Genomic DNA, 27,512 nt, shown 5'->3' with positions numbered 1-27,512 from the left:
CAGTGTTATTAGGCCCATGGGACTTGCCATAGATTCAGATGGCAGAGCCATATTCAGCTTTGAACAATCACCCATCCTCAGAGGAAGGTCAGAACCCACCATAATGCCCGGGATGAGTCACACAGAAATGCACATAGCGGTGTAGGGACGGACAGGAACATTTCCTCCAATGTAATGGGTAATTTCTTTTCACAAATGCCCTTTCTGCTTTTCTTAAAACTTTCTTAACTAGGATCCATTCCCCTCTTTATACTATACACTTTAATCCACTTTCATAAGAGTTAGTTTAGACTTCCTTTAACCAATACTACAGCTTTATGTCCTTACACTCTGATTTTATAATCTATAGAATTGTGCTTCCAAAACCGTGGCCACAGACACATGTGACCATCGAGCACTTTAAGGTGTGTGGTCTGAACTGGGGCGTGCTACTAGTGTAAAATACACACTCGGCTTTCAAGTCTGAGTATGGGAAAAAAAGTAAAATGTCTTAACAGCTGAAATGGTAATATTTGGGATATGTTGATCTAAATTAAATAAAAATAAAATTAATTGCCAAGTTCTACATTTTTAAAATGCAGTTACCAGAAAAATTTTAAAAATTACATATGTAACTCATTATATTTCTACCAGGCACCTTGCTGTACAGTTAAGTGGATGATCCCTGTTAAGTTTTTAATCCACAGAACTGATGATGGCATGATAAAAATCTTTAAGATTTGGAAAGTGCTGTTTGCTTTTTAATATGTGCTTTTATAACATGATGTAACCTGCTATGATGAATTATTCCAGGATAATTGGATTTATTATCATTCCACAATCTTGTAATTTAAGACACCCAATTTAATTCCCAAATGCTGCATCTATTTCAGGATTGCCTTCTAACACCCAAAAGGACTAAAAGCAGGGCAATAAGGCAAAAGTTCTTGAGTTAATGGAAATTGCTCATTCCCAGGGGAAGAAGCAAAGGGGCTGCTTTAAGTGCTTGGTGATTCCCAACTTTCTGACACTGATACACGCACCCCCCGCCCCAGATCAGGCCAGGGGTATTCCTGGCTAAGGGAAACTGCAATCAGCCTTATTACTAATGCCTCATGGGAGAATAGAAATAAGTTCCATACTACAAATCAGCCCGGGAAGCCAATGGGAAGCTTTTATAAAAATATGCTTCAAGGTGGCAAGCAAACCCGGATGAAAGCTGGTTAAGAACAGAGTGAAAAATGAAGCTGGATGCAGGAGATGAATGAACAGGTTTGATGTACTAAATCAGCGATTTTCAACCCGTGTGCCGCAATAATTTTTAAAGCATGCGATATCTGACTATTTAGTCAGGGGCACTGACCTCTTTACTCTTAGAGTGTCAAATAAAAAAATGACAACAGCCAACACAACAATAGCCGTCTGGTGTGAATGAATCAAAATTATATCTTTTTTTGGTGTGCCACAGAATTTTAATCGTAAGTTGACTAAAGATGTGTGCCACGAGATGAAAAATGTTGAAAATCGCTGCAGTAAATGAATGAGGGGCACAAGGAGACACAACGGACTGCACAAAGGACCATGAGGCTCAACCAGACAAAAGAACACGCAGATCCTGGGGGCAGGCCAGACGTCTCTTTGCCTCTGTGGTTAAGTAAGAGTCGGTCACCTTTTCAGCCCACCCAAAAACTCTAAAAAGGCTGAAAGTGTTCACTGCTGCCCTCTGCTGGTTAGAACTAGGTTATCTTTCCATATAGTAAAGAGCTGTGGGACTCAAGATGACCTGTAAAATTAGGTGACTATCTGAAGAGACAGTGGATCCCCTAGAGAAACAGGCTGAGCGTGGTTGGTTGTGCTGCACTGGTGAGTATGCAGTGTCTCACCATGGAACGCGTCTCACACGAAGTAATATCTGTAAGTAATCATCCTACCATTTACTGAGTACTTACTATGTTCGTACCAGGCATTTAATGTATGTGTCTGATCTGTGGACAGTACCTGCCAAGGTAAGTTTTATTGCCCCATTTTACAGGTGAGAGTGATGTAGCTCAGAGAGGTCATGTGACTTGTCAATTGTTACACAGCTACCCAGAGCTTCTATCTGGACCTAAATCCAAGGCTTTTTAATATCCAAGCCCACCACAGGACACCAAGCTCTGCTTAGCTGAGCCTGACATCTACTGAGTACTCAATGTTAGTTTCCTTCCATCCTCATGGCATTCTGACATCATTTCCTGACCTCCTGCTGTGTTTACATTAAATAATAAGTCACCATTAGCAACATAAGAGACACTTTGTTAATGGTGACATCCATAAAAGTCTCTGGTTTATACTTCGCCATGAGTTAGAGCATAAATAGAAGTCCCCCTTTCAGCCACACTGGAAGCAAAGACACAAGTCAGGAGAAGCCCGATGTCAGTGCCGAGACAGGTCCTCAATCAGCAAGTATGTGACACTGGGGAGACATCTGCCAACATACATTCCTGGAGCCTGTGGCACATGTCTTCACATACTCAGTCAGCAATGACAGGAGGACACTGATGGTGGCGCGATGTCGGGTGGTGAGTGGGATCAGAAAGGACTGGTAAACTGAGGAAGGGGGCACTGGCAGAGGCAGCGGAGAGGCTGGGTGCTTGCAACAAGGCTACAGCGCAACGAAAAAGAAGGCTATACCTTCACAGCCACGCTCGATCTGTCCGCTCCGATGGAGGGCATCATTGATGAGGTCTGGCAGGCGCCCGTTCAAGTCCACAGATGCCAGACAGCCCTGGAAGCCATCCCGGGAGGCCACGAGCTTTGGGAGGTTGCTGTACATGCCTTGGGCCAGACCTGCCATGTAGAGGTCACCTGGAGAGGAAAGTAGGTAGTAAAAGCAAATGAGTAAAGCACTGGAAACCTCATCAACTAAAGCCAATGTACTTGAGACCATTTATTTAGATAATGGTAACAGAGCTGGGGAAGAAAAACAGCATAAGCAAAGTAACTGCCCAGGTTTCTACATTGTACAAAGAAGAAAACATTTCTTATGTGTTACTATTTTATAAACATCATCTCATAAATTTTAATCACCATATGGAGTCTATCAGGTAGGTAGTGTTACCATTTTACAGTAAAGATTAACATTTTCAACAAAACCATCTATTGAGTGCATTTTATGTGCCTGTTACCAATAGCATGCTGAGGGTCTTACAGACTTTATTCTATCAAACTTCCTAAAAGCCCATAAACTTGGCAACAGTTACTATCCTTATCTTGAAAAAAAAAAGTATACAGAAGGTGTACTAGGCCAAAAACTTTTTACCAAAATCACCCAGACAGTAAATAATTCAACTAAGATTCCAAAACCTATATTCCTTCCTCTGTGTGTGGCTCTCTCCTCATTTTGATAATATTTTAATCCTCACCCTAAAATACTTTTTATTATTGATTTTGGAGAGAGGAAGAGAGAGAGAGAAAAACATCGATGTGAGAGAGAAACATCGATCAGCTGCTTTCTGTGCAAGCCCCGACAGGAGATTTGAAACTGCATCCTAGGTATGTGCCTTGATGGGGATTCGAACCTGCAACCTTTTGGTGTACAAAATGATGCTCCAACTAACTGAGCCACCCAGCCAAGGCCTCATTTTTACATTTACCACCTCATCCCCCAGTCCCGAGGTACACAGAGAAAATGAACCACCCCTTGAGGAGTGGCCAAGTAAACACAGAATACCTGCATTGCATTATGGTATAATTCAATGTTGTGAAAGCAGAATCTGCACGAGGCATCAGAAATGTGGAGTGCTCAAAGCCTGTAGCTTGCCTCAGCAGACAGCCTCTCAATCGTAAGGAATGCTCTAGCAAGGATAAACTCCTTTGCAACGTTTACCTTTCAAATCCAGATTTTTGGCACCATTGATAACCTGAGTGACCACCTTAGTGTCCACTTTCAGGCTGTGAGTGTTACTGTTGTCCCGGGTGATGACGACGTTGTGCCACTGGTTGTCATTCAGGGGGCGGTCACTGTTGCCTTTGATCACGTTGGGACCATTTCCGAGATCAAACACGTAGTGGATGTACCTAGGAGGGAAAACCACCACCCGATGACTTGAGATTCCCTGAAGCCATGTAATGGCAATGTGTGGGTAATGACATCGGGGTCTTCGAATCCCCCAGGCTCAACTGGCGTCACGCGGGATTAATGAAAGCCTGAGTTAGGGTGCAAGAAGAGTTCGATCCTATTCTGTCAGATTCACTTTACTTTCATACTCACAGAGTCTACTTCTTTAACACTACCTGGCAAAAGTCAGAGCCAGGAAGCAGTGAAGGTGGTACACTCCCCACCACTAGGGGGCGACACTTATGATCACAGTCAATCATGGGTCTGTCTTTCAGGTTTCGTTCTGGCTTTTGCTTTTGTTTTGACCATTTTCCAGCACATGGTAGTCAAATGTCTTGAAGATAGAACAGATTTTACAAATTTGCACTTACGGTCTCAGGGCAGTACTAAAAATATCTATCCTTCATTTCTTCCTAAAAATTTAGTGGTTGCAGATAGCACTGCTGACCCAGAGATAGATGCTAGGTACCCCATGTTCCTCTTTTGCAAAAGTAAGTTTTTTCCCATAGGTTTCAAGGCTACATTTCATAGTAAAACATCTGACAGTACTGAATTAACAAATTTTAAATAAACTTAGTCTCTTCCTTCCAGCCCTAATCATTACTTAAATATTTTTAATCAATGAGGATGAGACCACATATCACAAATAGAGGCTGGAGTGTAACATGGACACTTCTTTTCATGTCCATATTTTGTGCAAGGCCTGAGCTGAGCTCTCTAGTGTAAACTACATGTCCCCTCCCACTTACCCTTTGACCAGCTCAACTGCAATGAAGTCATTGCCATCGCCACTATTGAAGAGAATAAAACCGTCAGCTGAGGTGGTCTTGAACTGGAAGAAGAGGTGCATGGAGGTGTAGGCCTGCAGGGTGGCCAGGCTCAGGTAGCTGCTCTTGGTCTTGAAGGTGACGGGGTCAGCAATGATGTTCCTCAGTCCAAACCGCGCCTTCAGTTCACAGTAGTCGATGTCGCCGTTTTTGCACAGGTCAATGTAGAGCAGGCCGTTGAACATGAGGCTCTGCAAGTGGCCGATGAAACTGGAGGGCACCACGGAGATGTAACGTTTCTCGGTCATGATACCCGTTTCAATGTTGTGGAACTCCAAGCGGGTGTGATCTCCTAGCATTGTTCCTATGAAAATGACAAAGGAGGTAGCAACAAGAAAAGTTATCATGTGTTGCCATAGCACCTCTATTGTATCTTTTAGATCTGATTTCCCTCCACTCCCCCACACAAAATATTCAGTTTTCTTTGGCTAGTTCCAGAAAACAAAACACTTGATATCGTCCATATTTGACATGGCCTCAGTATGGGAGCTGGATTCTGGCCCAGTCCAAGTTACATAGCCTGCATCCCATGTTCTTATCCAGCTGCTCAGCTGTCCCATCATATATGGGAACATATGAGAACATGGGTAACTCAAGTTACCAAATGAAACTATTAGTTCTCTCCATTCAGAAAAACGATTGGGTACTGGTATACACTATAAGAAGAAAAGCCTTTTTCTCCCCTAACCCTTGTAAACACACAACAAACAAGCCTTAGGTATTCACTACCTAATGTTTCTTGGTATAATAATTCGTCACCTAATGATTCAGTAGCTAGTATAGTCATGCGCCACATAACGATGTTTTGGGTCAACAACAGACCGCATATACCACAATGGTCCCACAACATTATAATGGAGCTAACATTCCTAATGCCTAGTGATACTGTAGCTGTAGTAACTTCACAGAGCGATGCGTTACTCGCGTGTTCCCGGGGTGCTGTTGTAAACAGACCTACTGCACGGCCGGTTGTGTTAAAGTATTGGCACATCCCATTACGTACAGGACCTAATATTGGATACTTGATAATGACAATGAACAACTATGTTACCAGTTTATGTGTTTCCCATACTAGATTGTTATCAGCATTCTGGCATGTACTCTTTCTACTTATAAAAAAAAGTTTGCTGTAAAACCGCATGCCGCGGTACTCTGGCAGCAGCCTCATTCAACTCGTGTTTACCGCATGTCCTGATTGCATCGTTTTCTCTTGTGCTGGATTTAATCCCGTGCTGTTCTGTGCAGGCGCGTGCTGCAATAGGCTACACCATACAACCTGTGTGTGTAGTAAACGACACCAACCAGGCTTCTGTCGGGGTGCTCAAGGTTCACACAACAAGATCGCCTAAGGACACATCCTCAGACCGGATCCCTGTCATTAAAAGGGCATGACTGTACTTTTGGAAAAAGTTCATTTTATTTTCCCAGCAACTGTCTCTTTTTCTGATAATAACACTTGATTTCCTTTCGGGAAGCTACCCTGACCACTTCACTCTTAAACCATCTGGGCTGGATGAAGCTGACCCCATTCTATCTCCTGAAGTAATCAAGCCACTAAGACTGAACCACTCAACCTATTTTCCGCCCCCAGCCTCAGAGTAAAACCTAAGGACTAAGAAGCAGTCTTCAAGCTCTAGCTTGCATCTGAATCACCTGGAAAGACTGTTAAAACACAGTTAATTGGCAGCACCCCACCCCCCGAGTTTGTTTCAAAAGTCTGAGGGGAGGCCTGAGAATTTGCATTTCTACCAAGTTCTGAGTCGAGGTTTACATGGCTGATCTAGAAACCACCCTCAGAACCACCGCACTGGCGACAACCCCAGCTGGTCCAGAGGTGTTCAGCGGCAGGGGTTTTGCTAGAACACTTATGAAGGAGGTGTCTGCAAAGAAGACTTGCTGAAGGGGTGAGAAGAAAGCCTCGCGAGGCCTTGTGGTAACCAGAGGGATGGGGCCCTCCTAAGGAGGCAGGGGACCCAGAAAACAGCAGTGGCATGGAGAAACACACTTTCTCTGGGGTGATGTCAGGTGAAGATCGGGATGCAGCAAGCCAGGTCTGGACTTGAATCACATGTTCGGGAAACACCTGAGTTGAGCTTCTGACATTTGTAACTGAAAGACCTCCAGCTGACACAAACTATTTGACCCTTCCTCACCTAGTTTACCTGAAAGTGGTGAGAGACTGAAACAGGGGTAATGAGGAGGGCTTGAAAAAGATACAAGGAGACTGGACATTCCAGCCGTAAAGTCAATGAAAGCATCATTAGTATGGCCAGAGTAGACAGTGGCTCCCTCAGCATTCACACACAGATGAGTCCTTAAAATTTAACCAGTCATGTCCTAATGTCCCAGCATTTTAAAGGGAAGGGAAAGGGAGTTCCCTCTGCCTGCCCTATCCCGTTATCTTTCACATGAAAGAAACTCCACCAGCAAGACACTCCCAGCATCTCTTTACCCCTGCCCCCAACCTTTTACAACTTTCCTGAGGAAAAGGAGTGACATAATCGGAAAGATTAAGGATGATCTGCAAAGAAAAACTTTCTATGTGCATAGCCCAGACCCTGGCACTTCTTGTTTCCCTTTGGGGGAGCAAGCTGCCTTCAGGAAATACCCCATTTCCCCCACTCACCCACAGCCTGGGTGTTAGAGGAGCAAGCCCCCCTTCAACAGAGGACACCCGCCCCAGTCCTGACTCAGGGCTCCAGTGGGCAGTTCCACCCAACTCTGAGGCTCAGTGGATGTGGGCCACCTTTTTAAGTATCAGTGTTTTCATTAATAAAAATGATGTTTGATTTCTACCTGCCTTATGTTTTCTCCTCTATTGGCGTAGAACTCAGGTGGCAACAAAGAGGGGGTTATATTTTCTTGGGTCCCTTTAACTTCAATATCTGGGAAGTTCAAGCGGATCACACTCTCTGACGCTCAATATTAATTTGCTCTGTGGGAGCAGGCTCAAGCAATGCCTCATATGCACGAAAATCAGATTTGAATTTTACGAGCATCTGTGTGGTATTTTGACAACTAGTTACAAATCATTCTCTTAATATAAGCAAAAATAAAATAATGATGTTGTTAACTAAATATAAAATTCTAATAGACCCCAAATCAAAATGCAACATAAATCTGCTAACAATGAATAACTAGGGGAAAGAATTACTGTATAAAATTGCACACTATTGAAAACTGGACAGGTCATGAAAATGCAAAGTAGCTAACGTAAATTCACACGCTCTAAAACAACGATGCGATGGAAATAAATATCCAATGTCAATTTGGCTATCGCTGCTCACGTCAGGGCTTGGGGCGGGAGCTGCAGAATGATGGGGAGGGGAAATCACAGGACATCTCCAGGTGGGCACAGGAGCTGATCCATGATGATGCTGGTAGTCATGCTAAGTTTTACTTTACAACAGACAAACAAAACAGCAATGAGAGCCGAGAAGTAACAATGGGGTGATCACTGGTGAGGACTGGGGTTCCAAAAGGAACCTGCAGAGTGCATCTTAAAGTCAGCTGGGAGCTTTTAGAGAAATTGTGCATGAACTGACCTCCAGAATTGAGGGATTAGGAAATTCTGCTCCCAAGAACATAAATTTCATAAAGTCAGGAAATCATGTCAGGTAAGAAAATCATGTAAAAATTACATAAAAATCATGTCAAATTGAGATAGAAGAGAGATTGAAGAAAGCCTCAGATAAATAGTAGAAGGGAAACTAAATGGAATGTGAATGCTTAGCCCAGGGACAGAGACTAATTTAGGGTTCAGGAGAGCAGCTTCCACCAAAAATTGGTGAACGGTAGGGAGAAGGCGATGTGGAGCCAAATTAGAAAAGAAATGGACTTCTCCATATGCGAAAGAAATTCACTTTGCTTTGGATGCAGGCTCCCAAAAATGTATGTCCTTTCACCCAGAGAAAGCACTGAAGAGATTGTTTAAAGTTTCAAACGTGTACCAAACTAAGCATTAAATATTTTCAAAAATCTGTATTGATCCTGACCAGTGTGGCTCAGTTGGTTGGGCATCGTCCGGCCGTTAAGGTCTCCGGGTTGATTCCCAGTTGGGGCACATGCCTGGGTTGCAGATTTGGTCCCTGGTCAGGGTGCATGCAAGAAACAACCAATTGATGTTTCTCTCTCACATCAATGTTTCTCTCCCTCTTTTTCTCCCTCCCTTCCTCTCTCTCTAAAACTATAAATAAATAAAATCTTTTTTAAAACCCTGTGTATTACCTAATCAGTATTAATACCAGGAACCCTTGCATTTATCTTCCCTGAATGCCGACTGTAGACCAAAACCCTTCCACGTAAGGGTGGAACGTGAGCACACTTCGCAGCAGCTGCTTTCAAATGGCAGAGGGAAGAGGAGTAACTGGGGAGAAAGATAACAAGGGAAAACCAAGACTACGGAATACTCCCTAGCAGGGCTCTGCACTAGGCACTTCCTCACCACCATCATCGTCACGATGAAGATAAAACTCGGGAGGCAGCACTCTCTAGCTTTGGAGGTGTGGACACTTAGCTTAGACATGTCAAGCAATGTGATCAAAGCTCACACAGGCGGTAAATAGTGCACCCCCAAATTGAACTCGGGTGTATTTAATTCCAAAGTTCATGTCTCAACTTGTGTACTATCCTCTCTTTGGGGGAAAGGGCTTGACTGGTTCCTTCCATTATTGCCCAAGAAAAGCTGTAGGTGGAGTTTAACTGGTAAAAAGTCTATACTGAAGCTGCTGTGATGAGTGCACACTTCCCAGTGGCCAAGAATCATAACATCATTCCATCTAACGCACAGGTAATCTATCCAGCACCTCCCCTAGAACCACTATGTTGCCTGGGCCCCTCTGCACACCTTCACTGTCGTGTTTCACTGATGGCCAATGAGCAGTTTATGGACCAGCCCTCAGAATGACGCAGTTTGTTGAGAACATAAACCATGGGAAACCGGGCCAAGTGCCAGAGGAAACTTCCCAGGAGACATTAACCTACAGTGAATGAGCATGTAGGCTCTGAGGGTAGACTGTCTGGGTTGGCTCATTCTTCCGTGCCTCAGTTTCCCCTCTGTCGAACAGGTACAACGCTGTCAGGATCAAATGTGTCAGTCCATAGACAGCGCTGACAACAGGGCCTAGAGCTCAAACTGGGAACTATTACTAATTACGCAGCACTCATTTTGTCCTTTCTCTGAAATACGTGAATTGTCTGGTGATTTCTCTTACTGTTTTCTCTCTTTCATTAGAGCACAAGATCTCTTTGAGTAGGGACCTACCGCCCACCCCCTCAGGATGCCCTATAGCAGGAGGCCCTAAGCACAGTAAGCAGCCCTGACACCTGGGAAGGGGGGTGTTTCGAGACATCTGCGTTGAAGTCAAAGTTTGGATCATCACCATTTCTGCACGTGAGATTCCTAGCCAACCCCAAGCGCTTAGCAAAGAAATAATGCAAATGGCTTTGTAGAGGCAACTTGGCCTCCAATGGCTCTCAGACACAGAGAGAGAAGTTACGAAAAGGAAGGTGTCTGAAGTCTCAATAAAAGATGCATGGTTTGCCCACAGTCCTCCAGCCCCACTGCTCCCACACCCTTTTCTCCACAACACCAGCTTTTTCTGTGTATGTGCTGTAAAATGCTTCTTTAATAAAAAACAAGTCCAGGGGCCAAATACATTGGCGAACACTGCATACTTAATTGCTGGTGGTTGGCGATGTGTATTCGCAGAGTAAAGGCTCCTAAGAAGTCTTACAATAAAGCAATCCACTTTGTGTTGTTTAACCTGGTATTTTCTGAACCCATCTCATGTATTTTGTCTACACGAGGAACAAGGTTTCCGTGGACAAATGGCTGGACGGGGACATGGAAAACTTGCACAGTGACGTCTCACAGCTGGGCCTTTTAGGGTGAGGGAGGAAGACAGAGAAGCCCTTCTGGACTGGAGCAGGCAAAAAGGGTGAATTTTTGCGCCAGCAAGAAGCTCTGGGTGGCGTGGGTGGTTCATGTGGCATTAAGCCCCAATCCTGAGGAGCATAACCCGAGAGAGGTATTCTCTTCATTTATTCTTGATAATAGAATCCCAGCTCAATCAATCAATCAATATTTATTAACTGCCAGCCAAACTTAATGCATTTCCAGGAATACATTATATTATAATAAATAAAAGCCACCAGGCTGAGGAATATTTATTTGTTTGCTTTTGATTTCTTATGAGTCTGAACTATTCTTTGCATCATTTCTACAAACTAGCTGAAAATTTGACACCCTGGGGGACCTTAAACACCATGAAAGGGATTACTAAATAAGCCAATAAGACACTACTTAATAATGGGAGGACTGAGTGGTATTTTCATTTCACTGCCTGATTTTATGACTTCTGTGAGCTAAAATTAAAATTCCCAAACCCCTTATCACTGTAAAAAGCAATCCAAAGCTATAGCTCATAAGCAAAGAAAAAATGGCTTTTCTCTTCTCCCAAATTTCTTTATCCTCATGGCTGTTTTTTTCCATCAACAGCAAAGTAGGGGGTAAGGTGGAAAATGAAAGAGCTTCATTAATTTCAAATATCAAATTACTGGATGGCTTGGACATGCCACGGTTTAGTCCTGCTTTCAGATTATTAGTGGAAAGAGAAAGCATACTTTATAATTACCTTTATTCTAAAGTTTCTGTAAAAGTATAATAACTGAGGGAGGTAATACCAATTATTTTACCCTTCGTTCTGCAGTTCCTCACGACCATAGCTTTCAGGGTATGTAATTTCTCACGGAAAGAAAAGGGACGCACTGTTAACAGGGAGAGATTGGGCTGAGGTCGCCATCTAGTGGCTACTATTCAAAACACGCTGCAAATAGCATTTCATTACTTTGGGCTTTCCTAGGCTAGTAATTCCAGAGTTAGCCAGGCTTGTGAGACTGAGCTGCAGCTGCAGGCTCCTGTCTGCACTAACACCTCATGAGGCGTTCTTGAATAATTAACTAAGGTTGGCTGTGAGTTCTAAACCACTAACCATCTTTACACCTCTTTGCTTACATTCATTGCATGAGGCTAAATTACCCTTCAGGCCTGTAGGACAGTAACCTTACCTCCCACTGCGAAGTTAAGTCTATGTACATTTGGAAGGTTTGGGACAGTTGTTCTGTGGCTCTGTCTTCATTTCCAGGGGAAGGAGAGTGGGTCCCATAGTCTACCAACTGCACTGTATTCCCCGCCTCACCCACATCCATCCCATAATGTAATCCCGACTTTGTAAGACAAGCCATTTTCGTATGATGGATTATCAAGTCCAGCAAGCAGCTTGATTGGAGGAAATCACACAGACACGAATTGGGAGCTTAATTGCATAGCTCCCTCTAAGTTTCATGTCCCCCTTATGCAAAATGACAGTAAGAACACTAACCTTGGGAGGCAATTTACAGAATTACAGAAGATTAGAAGGGCTGATATGTGTAAGAGAGCTAACTTCATTCATCTCCACTGACTGCTGGACCCTGGATATATGCCCCATGCTCCTCCTCCATCCAGAGACTCTCCTTCTCTCCACACACCCCCCCCACACACAAACGTGACTCACTACTGCAATTACTGACTCCAGAAGACAAAAAAAAAAAAGCTCAAACTTGTTAATATAAAATTATAGAACCAGTAATGCAGAAATTTATACTGAAAAGGGTCTTAGCAATAATAGTATTTCCAGTTTAGAAATGAAGAAGTGAGTAAAAAGAAGATTAGTGTATCTGTCCCAAAGGCATAAAGCATTTTAGCAACAATGACTGTATTAAATCCCAGGGCTCCTGATTCCAACCTGACTGTCCTATTCACAGAAATGGCACAGGCCACTGACTCCATCTGACAAAGCCCAGAAATGGAAAGTTACTTTCCCCACATCCTGTAGAGAATTAACATCAGAGCCCAGGTCTCCTGATGCCAGCAGTGTTCCATGCAACACCCCCTGCTACCCCAGTTTTCTTTGCCCATATAGACAAGAATCCTGGACAACAGATGTACATACACTGCTGTGGAACAGGAGAGAGTGTAGTTGCGCTTGAGAGTGCATTTATTAAGATGCACTTGAAGGACACCCCTCTTTTCCCTAGACCTCATTAGTTACACTCACCCTTCAAATTCTGTGCGAAGATCTACCTTCATACACCACTCCTGCTATCTCCAGCCCCAAGCGATAACTTTCTCTTCTGGTTGACCATTATAATCTTACCCACCCAAATTAGAAGCTTATCATATTCCTTGTCTTATTTTCAAAAACCAGAGTCCTATCTAAACTACTATATTAGTTCATTGAGGAAACCAGTGATATCTTGTCTTCCTTTATATTTTACAATCCATAGCACATTGCTGACATAGAGTAAGTAGCCTCTCAAGAAACACATACTGTTTGTGTGAGGCTCGGAGGGTCCCTGACATATGTGTGGATTCATTCATTATCAATTCGTCTCACAATGAATGAATTTTACATTCACCGCCCACCTAGAACATAAATTCCACCAGGCCAAAGACTTACCCTGATTTTGTTCACCACCGTATTCTCTGTGCCTTCTAAAGCGGTGCTTGATGCAGAGCGGGGTCTCAATCAGCAATGGCTAAGTAAATGACTAATTACTCAGCACCTTCTAAGCAGCATGCACTGATCGAAGTGCTTACTTTCACCTATTATTTTCTGAATTTCTGGTTTATCCATCTCCTTCTACTAGGCAGTACCTCCTGCACTGAGGGAAGGAACTAGTATTTGGGAGGGTGACTGATACGTGCTTTTTGAATAATTGGATAATGGAAGGATCTATTGAATCCTACCTCTGTTCTCCAGGCACAAACTCTAATCCTAAGGAAAGAGACCCATTGATATATAATTACAGTCGTCCGTCAGTGCTTTAACACAGATCAATGAAAAGGGATTTTGAAAACCCAGAGGAAGGCCTACTTAGCCTTGCCTGAGCTTGTGACAGAGAACATGGCCTGTGATTTCTGTTGAGCAAAATAAAAGGTTTTGTAAAAGCCCTCTGCCAGCAACGAGAAACAAATTCTCCCCGAGCTGTACTCACCCTCCGCCACATCGTCGTCCACCGTCAACTTAAGGCTCTTTCCTCTCCGCACCACCCGGACGGTGTGCCACTCATTGTCGTTGAGCTTCTGCCCCGCATACAGGGTCTCAGGTCCTTTGCCTAAGGGTGGTGGTAAGTGCCAAAATTAGCATCATTCTACAAGCGGTGCTCGTGGCGTCAGAGTTGTCAAAGCCACACTGGTGCACATGACCTCGTAGCAGGTCGGGAATCACATCCCACCCCCACCCGACACCCGTCAGCGTCACTGACCCAAATGCAAAAGTCACACTCAAACATAAAGGACAAAGGCAAAGTTGTGAAAGAAAGGAGTGTCCTCCCTTAGCTGTCAATACAAGGATTTAAGTACCAGCGGCAGTAAGCAATCATTGACAGGAAACAGGAGTCAGCTGTTACTTTGTTTCCCAAACTCTTAGATTTCAGATGAATTTCTTGCAGATACAAGAAATTCATCATACATTTAAAAAATCATTTGGTCATTTAGGCATAATACACCAGTCTGGCTTTGGGAGAGATTCCACCCATAGGTTAAGTAAAGAGCTCTGTGACATATTCTCTTAACTTGACATTTCCTATCAGTGACCATAGAAATCATGATAGTAATCATCACAATAATGATAATAATAATATCAAGATCTAAAACCCATTATAAGTAATGCTCCTGAAGGGAATGTGAGTCCCCCCTGAGTTATCTCACTGTTCATCATACTCCAGAAAAGATCCAAAGGCCTAAAAAATAAAATAATGTAGAATTCCAAAGTTTAATGTGTTTAGGTCAAAGTACTGATCAGTGCCACCAAATAAAGGAATGAACCACATTGTTTCAAAAGATCAGTGCCCAAGAGGCTTGAGATGGTGTTCAAGTGCCCCCGAGAAAGAATAGGGTGCAATAAGGAATCATGGTATTTAGGGGCAAAACCTGGCAGGACAGAACCTGACGCATTAACATAATCTGGCAAGTGATGAGGAAAAGAATGCCATGTCTCACTCACCAACGAACTGAGACGTGAATTTAAAAGACAAGGAAGACTGCATGGAAGTAGAGAACTTAGAACGAGTTTGTGTTCTCTACCCGGGTGGCTGAGCCCAGGCAGAAAGAAGCTGCTTAAATCTTCTCGGATTAGTCAGTCAATACATAAAAATCCCTGTCTCTGGAAATACCTTTTTAAAAGGATGAAATATTTAACTGGCCAATGCACCCCTATGTATATTATGCATTTGAAATATTTCAGAAGACTACGCACTTGGCTCCAACAGATAGAAGCACAGGGCCAGGTGCACAGTAGGTGCTTTAATGAGTGCTCATTGAATAACTGCTGTCTACATAGGTCTTTATTTCTTTGGAAACCATCAAATAAGGTCAATACATCTTTATCTAAGATCATTATATGGGGCATTTGACACAAAAGTAGGCTTACAGTAGTGAGCACGCAAAATACAGTTTATTCGTATATTATTTATTAATTATTGTATTATTTATACAACTATAAGCCTGCTTTTGTCCCACCCCCATATAGCTTTTACTAGTCATCCCCCCTGCTCCTCTGTTCGCCAAACTGAAGGTATTATATACTGTGTAGGGAAGAAAATTAAAAAAGAGTATACTTGGGTAGAAATATTTTAAACTAGGTAATTTTAAATTGTACCCTTTAATTTTGAGTAATTAGTACTCCTATTAAATTCGGGTTATAAGAGATATAATAGCAGTTGAAGTTTCAGGGAATTTTTTTCTTGAGAAGGAAACAGACTTTCAAAGTGGAAAGGTTTCTTTTCATTGCAATGTATTCAGCAGGTAATTTGTACTTAACTCTTTCTAGAATGTGCCTATACCCAAAGTACAAGCCAAATTCACAAGAATCCTGAGAATTCAGAGAAGAAATTTGGTGTGACACAAATGTACCCCAAGTTGGGTAATCGCACTATGAGATCAATGAATCACAGGAAAAAATAATTCTATTCTAAGCTGTTTTATATTCAATCTTAGCTTCTGTTTTGGAGTATGCCTGTTTTTCGTATTATCTAAACTGTATACATGAGAACAAGATTTTGTTTACATTTCAGCCAGCTAGGTAGCACTGCCCACCATCACCTTGAATCCAGGTGGAAGAGGCATGTAGCAGTCACCTTTACGAAAGCCAGTGGGTGGGCATTGGGGGAGCATGGACCACACCACGTGGGCACTTCGAAGCAAGAACAGATGTTCTCAGAAGAAACAAATCTGCCTTTGTTTTTTTATGTTTTTATCCTCTTTATTCCACATGCAAATGTTTCAATAAGATAGAAGAAAGTAAAGAAAGATGTGGAAAATATTGGCTATGGAGGCAGAACTGTTACAAATGCAGGCTCTCCTATAGACGGCCATCTGTTCTGTAGGCAATTTTTTGCACATCACTTAATGTTTACGATTGGAGACAAGATGGGAGGGAGGAATACTAACAAATGCAGTCAGTTTAGGCTACTGCTGCATTAGTACCACAGTAGCCGCCGAGGTGTGAAGCAAGCTTCACTCAGAGTGGTAGGTTTGAAATGCTGCTGACATTTTGCAGGTACGTCAGCTCTGCTTGGCACCCTTGAAATGGCTGTTAAACAGTCAGATTCAAGCAAAAATATTTAACTGCTCATTTGACTTTACAACTTTAGGATGTGAAAAGTAACTGGAACCTCTCATAACCTACTGCCTGGTTACATTAGATATATCCAACCCTGGTATTCTTACTCTAAGAATAGGAAAGAAAGGCTCACAGCCATCTCATTAAAATGTCAGGGAAATGAGTATTATTCAATATTAATTTTCAAGCAATAAGTACAGAAATATCAGTGAGGCTCTGGAAAACCTTGGCCTCCCACAGTGGGGAGTTGATGGCATTTATCTTTAGTGGAGCCAAAAGGTCAATTCATCCCACAAGAAGGAAAGTGATGTTTAAACTCAGCTGGAAACCTGGGCAAATAGAGGGGAAGAGCAAATCTGTTATGTAGCCCAAGCACAAAACTAGACTGATGAAGTGGTGTGTGAGCAGACCCAAGTTTCACGGCGAAACATAGAAACCACTGAGTTTTAAAAGCAAGAAGATCTAGTACAGGGAAAGAATTTCCTGGCAGATTCAAGCACAAAGCCAGGGAAGCAGCATCAGTAAAACAAGGAATAAAAAAGTTCTTCCTTGCAAGTCAAGCATGGTCCGGATAAGGAGGAGAAACAACTTACGTTGGTTTTTCAAAGGGAATTGGTGGGAACTCAAAGCAACAACAACAAAACTCAAAGCCATCAATTGTCTTGCATTGCCCTTTCCCTTTTAGTAGCTCAAAGAAGCATGATCTGCAATTAGGTGCATATTGGATGCATGTAATAGATGCTTGTTCTCTCCTTTTATAGTTTAAGTAGTAAATATTGATCACAAAAAAACCCTTTGATTCTCCTTCAGGCTGCTTAGATCCGCAATGTTTGATCTAAATACAGAAAACTAGTAAGTTATCTGACACCCTGTAGATAGATGAGCTTCCCAGGTAATAACACCCGTGACTGCAGGAAAGGAGCAGAATCACAGTGGAAGATTTCCAGGATGCAGAAGTCTGTAGGAGTGTTGAGTTGTTCATTACTGGAGAGCACAGAGCCTTTCATGGACCCTTTGGGGAATACCAACCAAATGCCCACTATCGATCTAGTCTCCCTGCACACTCACTTACCATCATCTCTTTCACTTAAGGTCTGTCTCACAGAAGATGTCTAGTTCACAGATGAATGGGGGTAGAGGATGAGGCATCCTGTCTTCTTAACCCATCCCACAGTAACCCTATGAAGACCTATTTCTTTAAGAAGTCAGAACTAATAATAAGATCTAAATGAAAAATTAGGGAAGAAAGCACTCTTTGAGAGAGAAATCGTTGCCAATTGCTCGGAGGAAGAGCACACTCAGACATTAGCGGGTCGTTCCCTGGTTCACCAGAGAGGGGATGGGAGTGTGTGGGGAAAATCTGTATTTGAGCACTATCAAAGGTGCACACCTTTACAAGGTGGACTTTGGATTTCAATCATTTTAAACCTGCTTTTTAGCAGACTGTTCATGTTATATGAATTTGTTATTCCCCCCAGGAGCAATATAACCACCAAAACTACAAGATACCCCCAATATAAATGTTTGTCAATATATTCCAAAGACCTGACCAAAGCAACCAACCTAGATGGTTTTGCTCATATACAGGAAGTAGAAATTCCTTCCATGTGCCACAAGATGCTGTTTCCAAAAGTGGGGGTGTAACATTTGGAAACTTTTTTTGCTTGGGGTATGGGGGACTGAAAAGAAGGGGGCAATACCTGTACTATATGACATTGCTTTACCTGAACATTTTTTTATTGGTGAAAGAAGAAAAAAGGAACAATAACTTGACTTCCCTTCAAACTATGTATTTCACATGAATCCAAATTTCTACAATGTATAAAAGAATATGAAATTTTCTCCCCTAGGAAGGTACAGTGATTATACACCTAAATGATATGGTAAATAAAGACAGCAAATATCTGTGATAGGTTTAAAAAAACACCAAAAGTATTTAAAAAGAGAAACTTACCTTCATTTTCACCAGCACCTTAGGTTAGGCTAGCTGAGCTGCAATGAACATTTGACTAAGGCTATATAGCCCCTTTTATTTTATCATTCTTCCTACCCAAAAAGAAGAGGTTAGGCAAGTAAAAGTAGGTCTGAAGAAGAAAAAGAATGGGACCAAAGAATAAGGAGGAAGACAGGGAAACAGGACAGAAGCATTTTATTTTCTGTCCAAAATACTTCAGGTTCTGGTTTTCTTTGGGTTGACAACTCAACATAGAGGTAGAGGTATTTTGTTTTGTTTTTGTAAACATTTTTCCAAAAATATCCATTTTCATTGAAAAACATTTAAATTTGCACCTTAGGCCACCACTGCCTATTAATGACACAAGGTTTCTGGATTCCTGTTGTCTTTCTTTCTTGCCTTTCTCCCTCCCTCTCTCTCTCCCTCCCTTTCTACCCTCCTTTTTTTCTTTTTTCCTGCGTGGTTTCAGTTATGTGCCCTTGTCTATTGATCATATTTACTTAAAAAACCACTTTGACAAAACATTTCAAAAAAATCATTTCATTCTCAGTGGAGTTCTCAAGTCTCGAGAAGAGCTGTCATACTTCTAACAATGGATGTGAAACACGCAGGAAGCTTTCTAGAAGCCTTCTATTAGAAAGCCTCTCACTGAGGAAAAAAGGCATGAGAAAGTCAGGTGACCCAGTTACTCCACCTGAGCAAATGCAGTCTACTGGGGACCCTGCTGAAAACACCACCGATGTTTATCAGATTTGAATAATTAAATGTACCATCGAGCCTACCACACAGAACATGTTCAACTACGCGTGGTCCTTTTCCCTGTGGTTCCCCATCTACTCTGCCTTTCCAGGTGCTACTGAGTACTGTCCCTAACCTCTGGCAGTGTATCACGGAGAGATCTAGTCACATATTTACCAAATGTCAATGGAGCATTGGCATGGGACCAGGCACCATTCCAGTACAGAAGATGAAGACAAGGTCCCTGCCTGTACCCAGTCTAGCGTAGTCAAGTTTGAGATGGGAGAAGAAGAAGGGCAATACACCAATTAAAGAACAGGAGACAATTTCAGGTGGGCTTGATTTCTATAAAGAAAATACAACAGGGTAACCCAATGAAAAGTAATTGATGTGGCGATAGAGGATGGGCTACTTTACAGAATATTCCAGAAAGGCCTCTCAGAGGAGACTTCTCTATTCTTGCTCTGAGTACATGGTTGAATAGAGAGCTATTAGGTGAGGTGGTCAGAGGAGGTTTCTCTGAGGAAGCACATTTGAGAAGGAGCCAAGCATGCAAATAACCAAGGCAAGGGGAAGAGCAAGAGCAGAAGCCCATTATGATGCTGGTATGGCAGAGGCACAACAAGAAGCCCGTCATCTCTGGAGCCACAGGGAGGGAGTGTGGTAGGAGAGAAGGAGGAGGAGGAGGCAGAGGCCAGATCACAAGAGGTCCTGACAACAGGGTACAGAACCTCCACACTGTTCTAAAAGCAACCAGAAGCCACTGAGTTGTAAGCAAGGGGATCATATGGTTTAATTTAAGTTTTAAAACTTATTGTGGTTGTTATGAATGCATTAAACTAAAAAAAAAAAAGCCAATCGTGAAAACAAGGACATGTTCTGGGACACTGATAAAGGCAGGAAAGCGACTTAGACTAGGGAGGTGGCAGCAGAAATGGAAGAATGAGATTGGGGGTGTACACGGTGTGGCGGAAGTAGCACCTGCGTGAGTGTGGTTGGTAGGATGATAATATGGGTGTGATAATTTATAGTTTGAATTTGAACATTTCACCTAAAATGGCATATGGTGTGCTTGAGTGTGATATTATTATGTTACAGAATTACATTCTTATGATTTTGTAATATAAAGGGGGCTTTATTTGAGCCAGACGCTGTATTTTAGAGGTGGTGTCAGTACAACATGAGATTGGTTGGGGAGGTAGAGTGGGAGTGGGAGCAGGAAATAGAGGAATCAGTGGAGATTTTCAGGTTTGGTTTGAGAGCCTGGGTGGATGGAGGCACCCTCAGCTGAGAAGGGAAAGATTCTAGACAAAGTACAACATGGTTGATCTTATTAGTCAGGGGAGCTGACTTCTGTGATTTGAGTCTTTCCTACCTTATAGCAGCCACACTCAGCACCATCGCTGAGCAGTTTCCTACTGCTGAGAAGTGTGAATCAAAATTCACTGCTTGCATGATTTTCTTAATACAGTGTTAATTTGCACCTTAGACCACCACTGCCTATTAATGACACAAGGTTTCTGGATTCCTGTTGTCTTTCTTTCTTGCCTTTCTCCCTCCCTCTCTCTCTCCCTCCCTTTCTATCCTCCTTTTTTTCTTTTTTCCTGCGTGGTTTCAGTTATGTGCCCTTGTCTATTGATGCAGACCCTGGCCAGCACGGTCCATGTGTTGTGGCTGCAATAAACAAATTCACAGGGACTACAGAAGTCCTGTGGAGAAAAAGGGACAGCATGGCCACTCTCTAAGTGAGAGAGGGCCAGAGGGCCCGACCCCTGCCTGGACAGGCTTTTATTGCTTTTCTAGGCCCATTATATCGAGGATGGTCCTCATTTACTATGCACGGGTTCGCTGTAGGTGATTACCTTTTACAGATAACAAAGGAAAGAATGTTGCTAATAACTTCAAAGAGAAGGATGTTGCAGATCAAGGGGAAAAGTGGTTGAACTGGTTATACTCCATACTTGGGAGGTTTAACACAGATTTTAGGAAGTTAAACTTACCCAGTAAACATTTGCTGCCTCAATCCAGGGTGAGGGAGTTTTAGCAAAAGCAAGTCTCAGAGCAGCCTAGGTACAATGCAGGCCTGATTCCCCACGGGAGAACCTATCCGTGGGTGTGGGTCCTGTGTGCTGGACCTCTCCCCCTCCACTGGCCTTTCCAAGTGGGGGCTGGGCTACATTTCCCACACCAGGTGGAATGGTTCCCGATAGTCTGTGCCTTGGGACTGGAACAAGGAGTACCCCTAACATTACAGAGCAAACCTTGGCAGCACAATCGATAGGACCTCTAAATTGTGATCACTGTGTAAAATGAACCCGTTCATCCCTGCTGGGAGATTGGAGCACCTCAATTTTGAAATGGAATGAATCTGGGACAGATATCTCTCTGGAGGAACAAATGACTCTACAAAAGATGGGAAAGAAGCTTGCCCCCAATTTCCTGCCAAATCTCCACCTTAAGTCATAAATTTACAGCATTGCTTAAGAGTGGTGAGCTCAGGAGAATCTCAAGATAATCTCTCTCCATGAAGCCACTTTCCAGGAGATGAGGGCAATTTGCTCAGAGATAGACAGAAAGATGCTTCTGTGAATATTGATTTTACCTTTGTGTAAAATGTTTTAAAACATACAAGTACTTTCCCCACCACTGTCATGATATAATTAGTGCAAATTAGTCTGTCTTTGAAGATTTTAAATCTTATTGTGCCATAGGGTCTTCCTGACCATGTGATCTTACTGTTTAGCGCTGAAGACACAGACTTGGAAGCTGACAGATATTGAGCTAAAGAGATTTTAACCAGGATATGCACTAAAACTGGCTCCTCTAAATAAATTTCCAATTTAAATCTGTTTCCTTGTGAATTGACACTTTTATAATAGAATGTAGAAGAAAAATGGCCAATTATGAATTAAAAGGTCTAGTTAATTAATCCTAATAATACCTTGCTTTTAATAGGAATTAAGAGGGGTATTATGCATTTTCAATCAGTTTTCTTTCATATATTTTCATAACTTCTCCACCTCCATCCCTCCCTTCTCAGCCTGGAAGTGTGAGCCTCTCCAATAAATCAGCTGTACCTGTATTTTGTAAATCATCACTCTGTCCCTTGTACTACAGATATTTTTGTAATATTCCTTGCCTCCACTTCTATGGCCTTTGAAGGACAAGAATATGGTACTTTGTAATCCCTAACAACCAGGCAGAGGCTCTTATACCAAGAAGGTGCCCAACAAATTAGAAAAAAACAGTGAGTGAAGAAATAGAATTGAATGAATTAAGTAACATATTAGTAAATAGGCTAAGAGAAAGAAGAAATGAAAGGGGATCAGAAGAGAGTTGAAACTGTATTTTAGAAATAAAATAGGTTGGACCAATTTGGGAAGGTATTCTGTAGGGTAATGAATACAGATAATTGAACTAATAAGGAGTAAATAGAATTGGATGAAAAAATCAATGGCAATGTATATCTATTGAGGGTGGAGAAAGAAAAGAAGGGAAGCAGAAGGGACCTGCACATTGCATGTTGGCAGAGCAGTGAATTAGGAGCAAATTCCTAATTCATTTCAGAGCTAAAAGACACCAGGAAGCAGCTACAAATAAAAATGAAGACACTACTCTTTGTTTTAAATCTATTTTTCCAAGCCAGAAAAAAATACGGCTTTCTGAGAAACTGCTATGAAGATGAAAGTTACATTTATAAAGAGGTGCCAGTTGCTCTACATATGTGATCTTGTTTAGTTTTGTGCTGTGACGATGGCATAGTTCAGCCCAGCTTTACAAACACAGAGGCACAGCAATGCTCCACACCTGTCAAGGCCACACAGCTATGGGACTCAGTGCCATCTGTCTGTCTGCAAAACTGCCCCACTGTTTGTTTTCACAGCTCTGTCATGGTTATGCCCCTGGGTTGTCCCCATCTAGACATTTGAGAAGGAATAGTGTGAGGCCAGGTAAAGACATAGAGGGAATAGGATAATACTGCCATACATGAAAGAGAAAATCTCATTGTGGGGGCAGGGGGATTCATGAAAAGTATGATCTGATTTTACTTTTTTTTTTACTTTATTTGCAAGACTATAGTCAAGTCCTAACATATTTAGGGCATACTACTAAAGCCAAAAGAAGGTGAACACTTATACTGGCAATGAAAGTGGAAGGTATATCAGCACACTTGTGTGCACTTGCAGCAGACACTTTGGCGCCCTGCATCAGGTCCCCTCAGCCGGCCTCAGATCTCAGCCATGGGGGCAGCAGACAGCTATTGTAAGCTCACACAGCCCAGTAGTCCCCACCTTAAGCAAGGTCAGCTCTTGGGCCTTCTCTGAAGTCAGGGGTGCCTTTCTTGCCTACATCAAGAGCAAGCAAGAAGCAAGGAAGAGAAGAGGGGGGCTATCAAACAATGGAAAGGATGGAGCCCATGGACAATGCCCCAATATCCTGTCATTTGAGTGGACAGTTCTTGGCGGCTTTCATTACAACAGCCTCCATCTCCCCCACGTCCACATGACTCACAGCAGAAACCTTGATGATGGACACTCATGGTGCTGTTCTTGCTTCACTGCTCACTCCTTCTGCTCCTTCACTCCCACTTTTAAGGATCCCTCCAAAATAAACCACCTGATCCAAGTCCTTGTCTCCAACTCTGTTCTCAGGGGCACTCAGACCAAAATGACACACAGCACTTGATCATCTCCTCCCTCGTAACTCAGTGTAACCGCCCTGAAAGGTGGGAATGCCAATGGCCTATGATGAGATCCAGAAGAGCTGGGCGACTTTCCCAAGGTCATAAGGCTATTAAATCATGAAATTAAATCAAGAATCCAGGCTTCCTAATGTCACGAACAGAGCTCTCCCCACTAGCTCTAGCTGCTGAAGCCCATGATGCCCAAAGAGTCTGGAGAACTGTGATCTCCTGTCACCACGAAGGGGCAAACTTACATTTATTGCTGTAAATTACCAACTATTGAGGTTGTGAGGAAGTGGTATAGGTGTCTGGGGGCAATCACCGGGCTCACCACCATCAGGTCCCATGAGGACCCACAAGGACCATGGAGGGCTTTTAAGAAAAGGGGGTCACCATCATTCTTAATGAGTTCAAGTCTATACCAGACAAAATCTGTGAGATATGGTCTCCACACCCAAAGTCCCTTCAGGTTCCATGTTTCTAAATAATTACCATATCCCAGATCAAGGACTTTATCTTATGTATAATGATATGGTTTTAAAAGTAACCCAAGACAGGCCCAGCCAGTGTGGATCAGAGGGTTGAGCATCATTCCACAAAGTGAAGGGTCACCAGTTCGATTCTCGGTCATGGTACATGCCTGGGTTGTGGGTTTGGTCCCCAGTTGGGTTGCATACAGAAGGCAGCCAATCGATGTTTCTCTCTCACATTAATGTTTCCCTCCCTTTCTTTCTCCCTCCCTTCCTCTCTCTCTAAAACCAAAAATAACATATATCCCAAGACAAAGAGTTCTGTGAAAATGCACTTCTATATAAATCCCCCTGTTTGCAACACCTCCTTCCCAAAATAGAAAATACTGAATCTAAAGTAAGAATGGCAAAGGAGTGATACTTCAGCCTGTTTCCTTGGAATGACAATTACAAGGTCTATTGGCTTATGAGATTGATGGCATCAGCTGATCACCCACTGTGCACTGAGGCCCTTGACACACAGATTGGTCCCCATCACCTGAGTGGACCTCTTACCCTCTTAACATCTGACTTATGCAACTGGGAGACCCAGAAAGATGGATTAGCAGAATGAGCACCCTATTCTGGTCCTAGCTCCCTAAGATGATGCTCCTTCTCCCTCCTAAAATAATATGTATGTAGGTTTCAAAACATGAGAAATTACAGCTCTCCATCTCACAGAAATATCATCTCTTTATGGTACCCACTAAAATAAACTTTGCAAAACAAGCACATAGAGGAAAAAAATTAAAACCAGAACATCAACAAAAATAGATCAAGAGCATTTTAATTCAAATGTATTTGTCTCCCCTTAAGTAAGACTTAAGTGCAACTGGCTCCAATGTATCAACTGAGGCCTTGGTTAAGGCCTGTGAAGTAGCTACCTTCGCAAACACGAGTAACCTTAATATGCTTCATTTACAGCTTTGTGCAATGATTTGGGTACAGCACAGTAGCGAACTTTAGGCTGCTCATTGCCTTATCCCCGCTCACTCAATTCCTGATTACCTGGGGGCACCAAGCAGAAGGAAACTGTTGCTACCAAAGAGGTGAAATCACCACCCAATTCCATCTATATAAAGGAAGGTAAGCTTAACTGGAAAGTTCAGCTTACCTTCCTTTATATAGATGGAATTGGGTGGTGATTTCACCTCTTAAGGCACCTGCCTTAAGGCACCATGGATGTTTCTAGGGATACAAAGATGAAAGACACACAAAGTATAATCAAAGACTTCATAGTCTACTGGGAGAGATAAAAAATAAAAACCAGTTGTATGGGAGGAATGCACACAGAGGGGTGCATGGGGTAGGTACCCTGCTGGTAGAGTACTTACTCTACCTGAAAATCTGAAACATTAACCTTGCTTTTCTCTTCACATTTCTTCATCAAGACCATACAGATCCCATAAGGCAGAGACCAAGACCCTCATTTCTATAGCCTTCCCAACTCCAAGTAGCACTGTCCTTGGCATGCACAGTGCAATCTCAAAGTTGAAGAGTGAACAAGTAAACTTCTTCTTCTCACCCTTGTATCACATTCTGGAAATAATAGCTAACACATATATTTTACCTCTCAGACTCCAGTCACCAGACACCACTCTGAGTGTCTTACTTATATCCACTAATTTAATACATCAATCCCCTAAGGTTGCTGTGGTTGACTGTATTCTTTCTGACAATATTTGCTGCCCCTTTCTATCAGCCTTTTCCTTTTTACAAGTCCATCCTTTCTGGAGGATTCTATCTCCTGTCCCTTTATGTCACATTTTGTGTGGCTTGCTTCATAGCCAAAGAATTATGAGCAGAAGTGGCCTGGGACACTTAGAAGGTTTAGACAGAGCCATCACATGGCTGCACTAGCAGGCACAAAGCAGAGCTGCAGCCGAACCAAGGTGGATAGCAATGAGAGGGGAACTAAAGATTTGGCCTTTACAGTCGCTAAGGTCACATGGAGGTGTTTGTCACTGCTGCATAACTGAGCCCAGCTGGCTGATGCATAGGTCCTATTAATATCCACACTTTACACTTGAGGAAACTGAGGCAGAAAAATGTTACTTTTCCAAGGTCACATAAGTACTAATTGCCGGGATTTCAATGTGGGCAGTCTGGTTCCATTAGCCAAGGGATGAACCAAGGATGGCTAAGAGATGCAAAGGTTAATCTTCACAGCGAAATATTCTACACATGCTCTATGGGGAAAAATACAAAACTATTAAATTGATGTACACAATGGACATGTCTTTAATTTCTAGGTGCATAAAAAAGGCAAAGCATAAAAAGAAAGCAAAATAAAATGGGAGAAAAGGGAAACAGAAAATCACAGAGGAAAAACAGATTAAAAGGAATCTCAATATTTGTCAAATTGCTCAGAAGTAAATCTCTCTCCTACAAAAGTAAGACTCTTAAGATTTTTATCTTTAAAATGCTGTCAGAACACAGAATATATAAAAGCGTTTAGGAGAATGTATCTTAGAAGCATGAAATTATGTTTTTTTCCACTTTCGTGAAATAAACTCTGTTTCCGATCTATGTAGGATGACAAGCGGTGCGTCTCGCCCAGGGGGATCCATTTATGTGCCTGGAACAGCCCTGTCATTTCAGCTTTCGGGTTTCTCAGAGCTGTTACGGGGTAATCTGGGTCAATGGTTCTCACATTTTAACTTGATGGGAAACATCTGTAAAAATATTAAAACTTGAGATGCCAGGATTCCAGACTCTGTGCCTTTTGCCAACCTGAATTTCTCTCTCTGCAACTCCATGTTCCTATTTTAATTCTTTTCTGGGCTATCTCCTAGTATCTTTTGTTTTCTCAACCCTTTCTCTCCTCCGGTATCTCTCTTAAGGCCATCACCATCCAGTTCCTCAAGGTGTGAAGCTGGATGTCATCCTGGATTCTCCCTTCTCTCTCACCTTCTGCATCCAAACCACAGACAAGCTGGACAATTCTGCCTCCTAGGTGTTGCTGGAATGTATTCCCTCCACTAGGTCCCATCCCGCTGCACTGACTCTGCGCCCCTCCCCCCCCCCGACTCTCACTTTAGGTATCGCCGTCGCTG

At 42.6% G+C, this 27,512-nt stretch overlaps 1 protein-coding gene across 1 annotated transcript in view; it reads right to left on the bottom strand.

Annotated features, from left to right (window-relative positions):
• NRXN3 (neurexin 3) overlaps window positions 1-27,512 on the bottom strand; it is a 1,484,332-nt gene that overhangs the window by 772,582 nt on the left and 684,238 nt on the right. Inside the window, 4 exon segments of the mRNA XM_045201758.2 lie at window positions 2,653-2,826; window positions 3,848-4,038; window positions 4,828-5,209; window positions 13,945-14,064. Of these exon segments, the coding sequence (XP_045057693.2) occupies window positions 2,653-2,826; window positions 3,848-4,038; window positions 4,828-5,209; window positions 13,945-14,064 (867 nt within the window).

The sequence above is a fragment of the Desmodus rotundus genome, chromosome 7, assembly GCF_022682495.2.
Source record: "Desmodus rotundus isolate HL8 chromosome 7, HLdesRot8A.1, whole genome shotgun sequence".
Classification (NCBI taxonomy): Eukaryota; Metazoa; Chordata; class Mammalia; order Chiroptera; family Phyllostomidae; genus Desmodus; species Desmodus rotundus.
The sequence above is the reverse complement of the archived record's forward strand: the minus strand, read 5'-3'. Positions and strand labels throughout refer to the sequence as shown.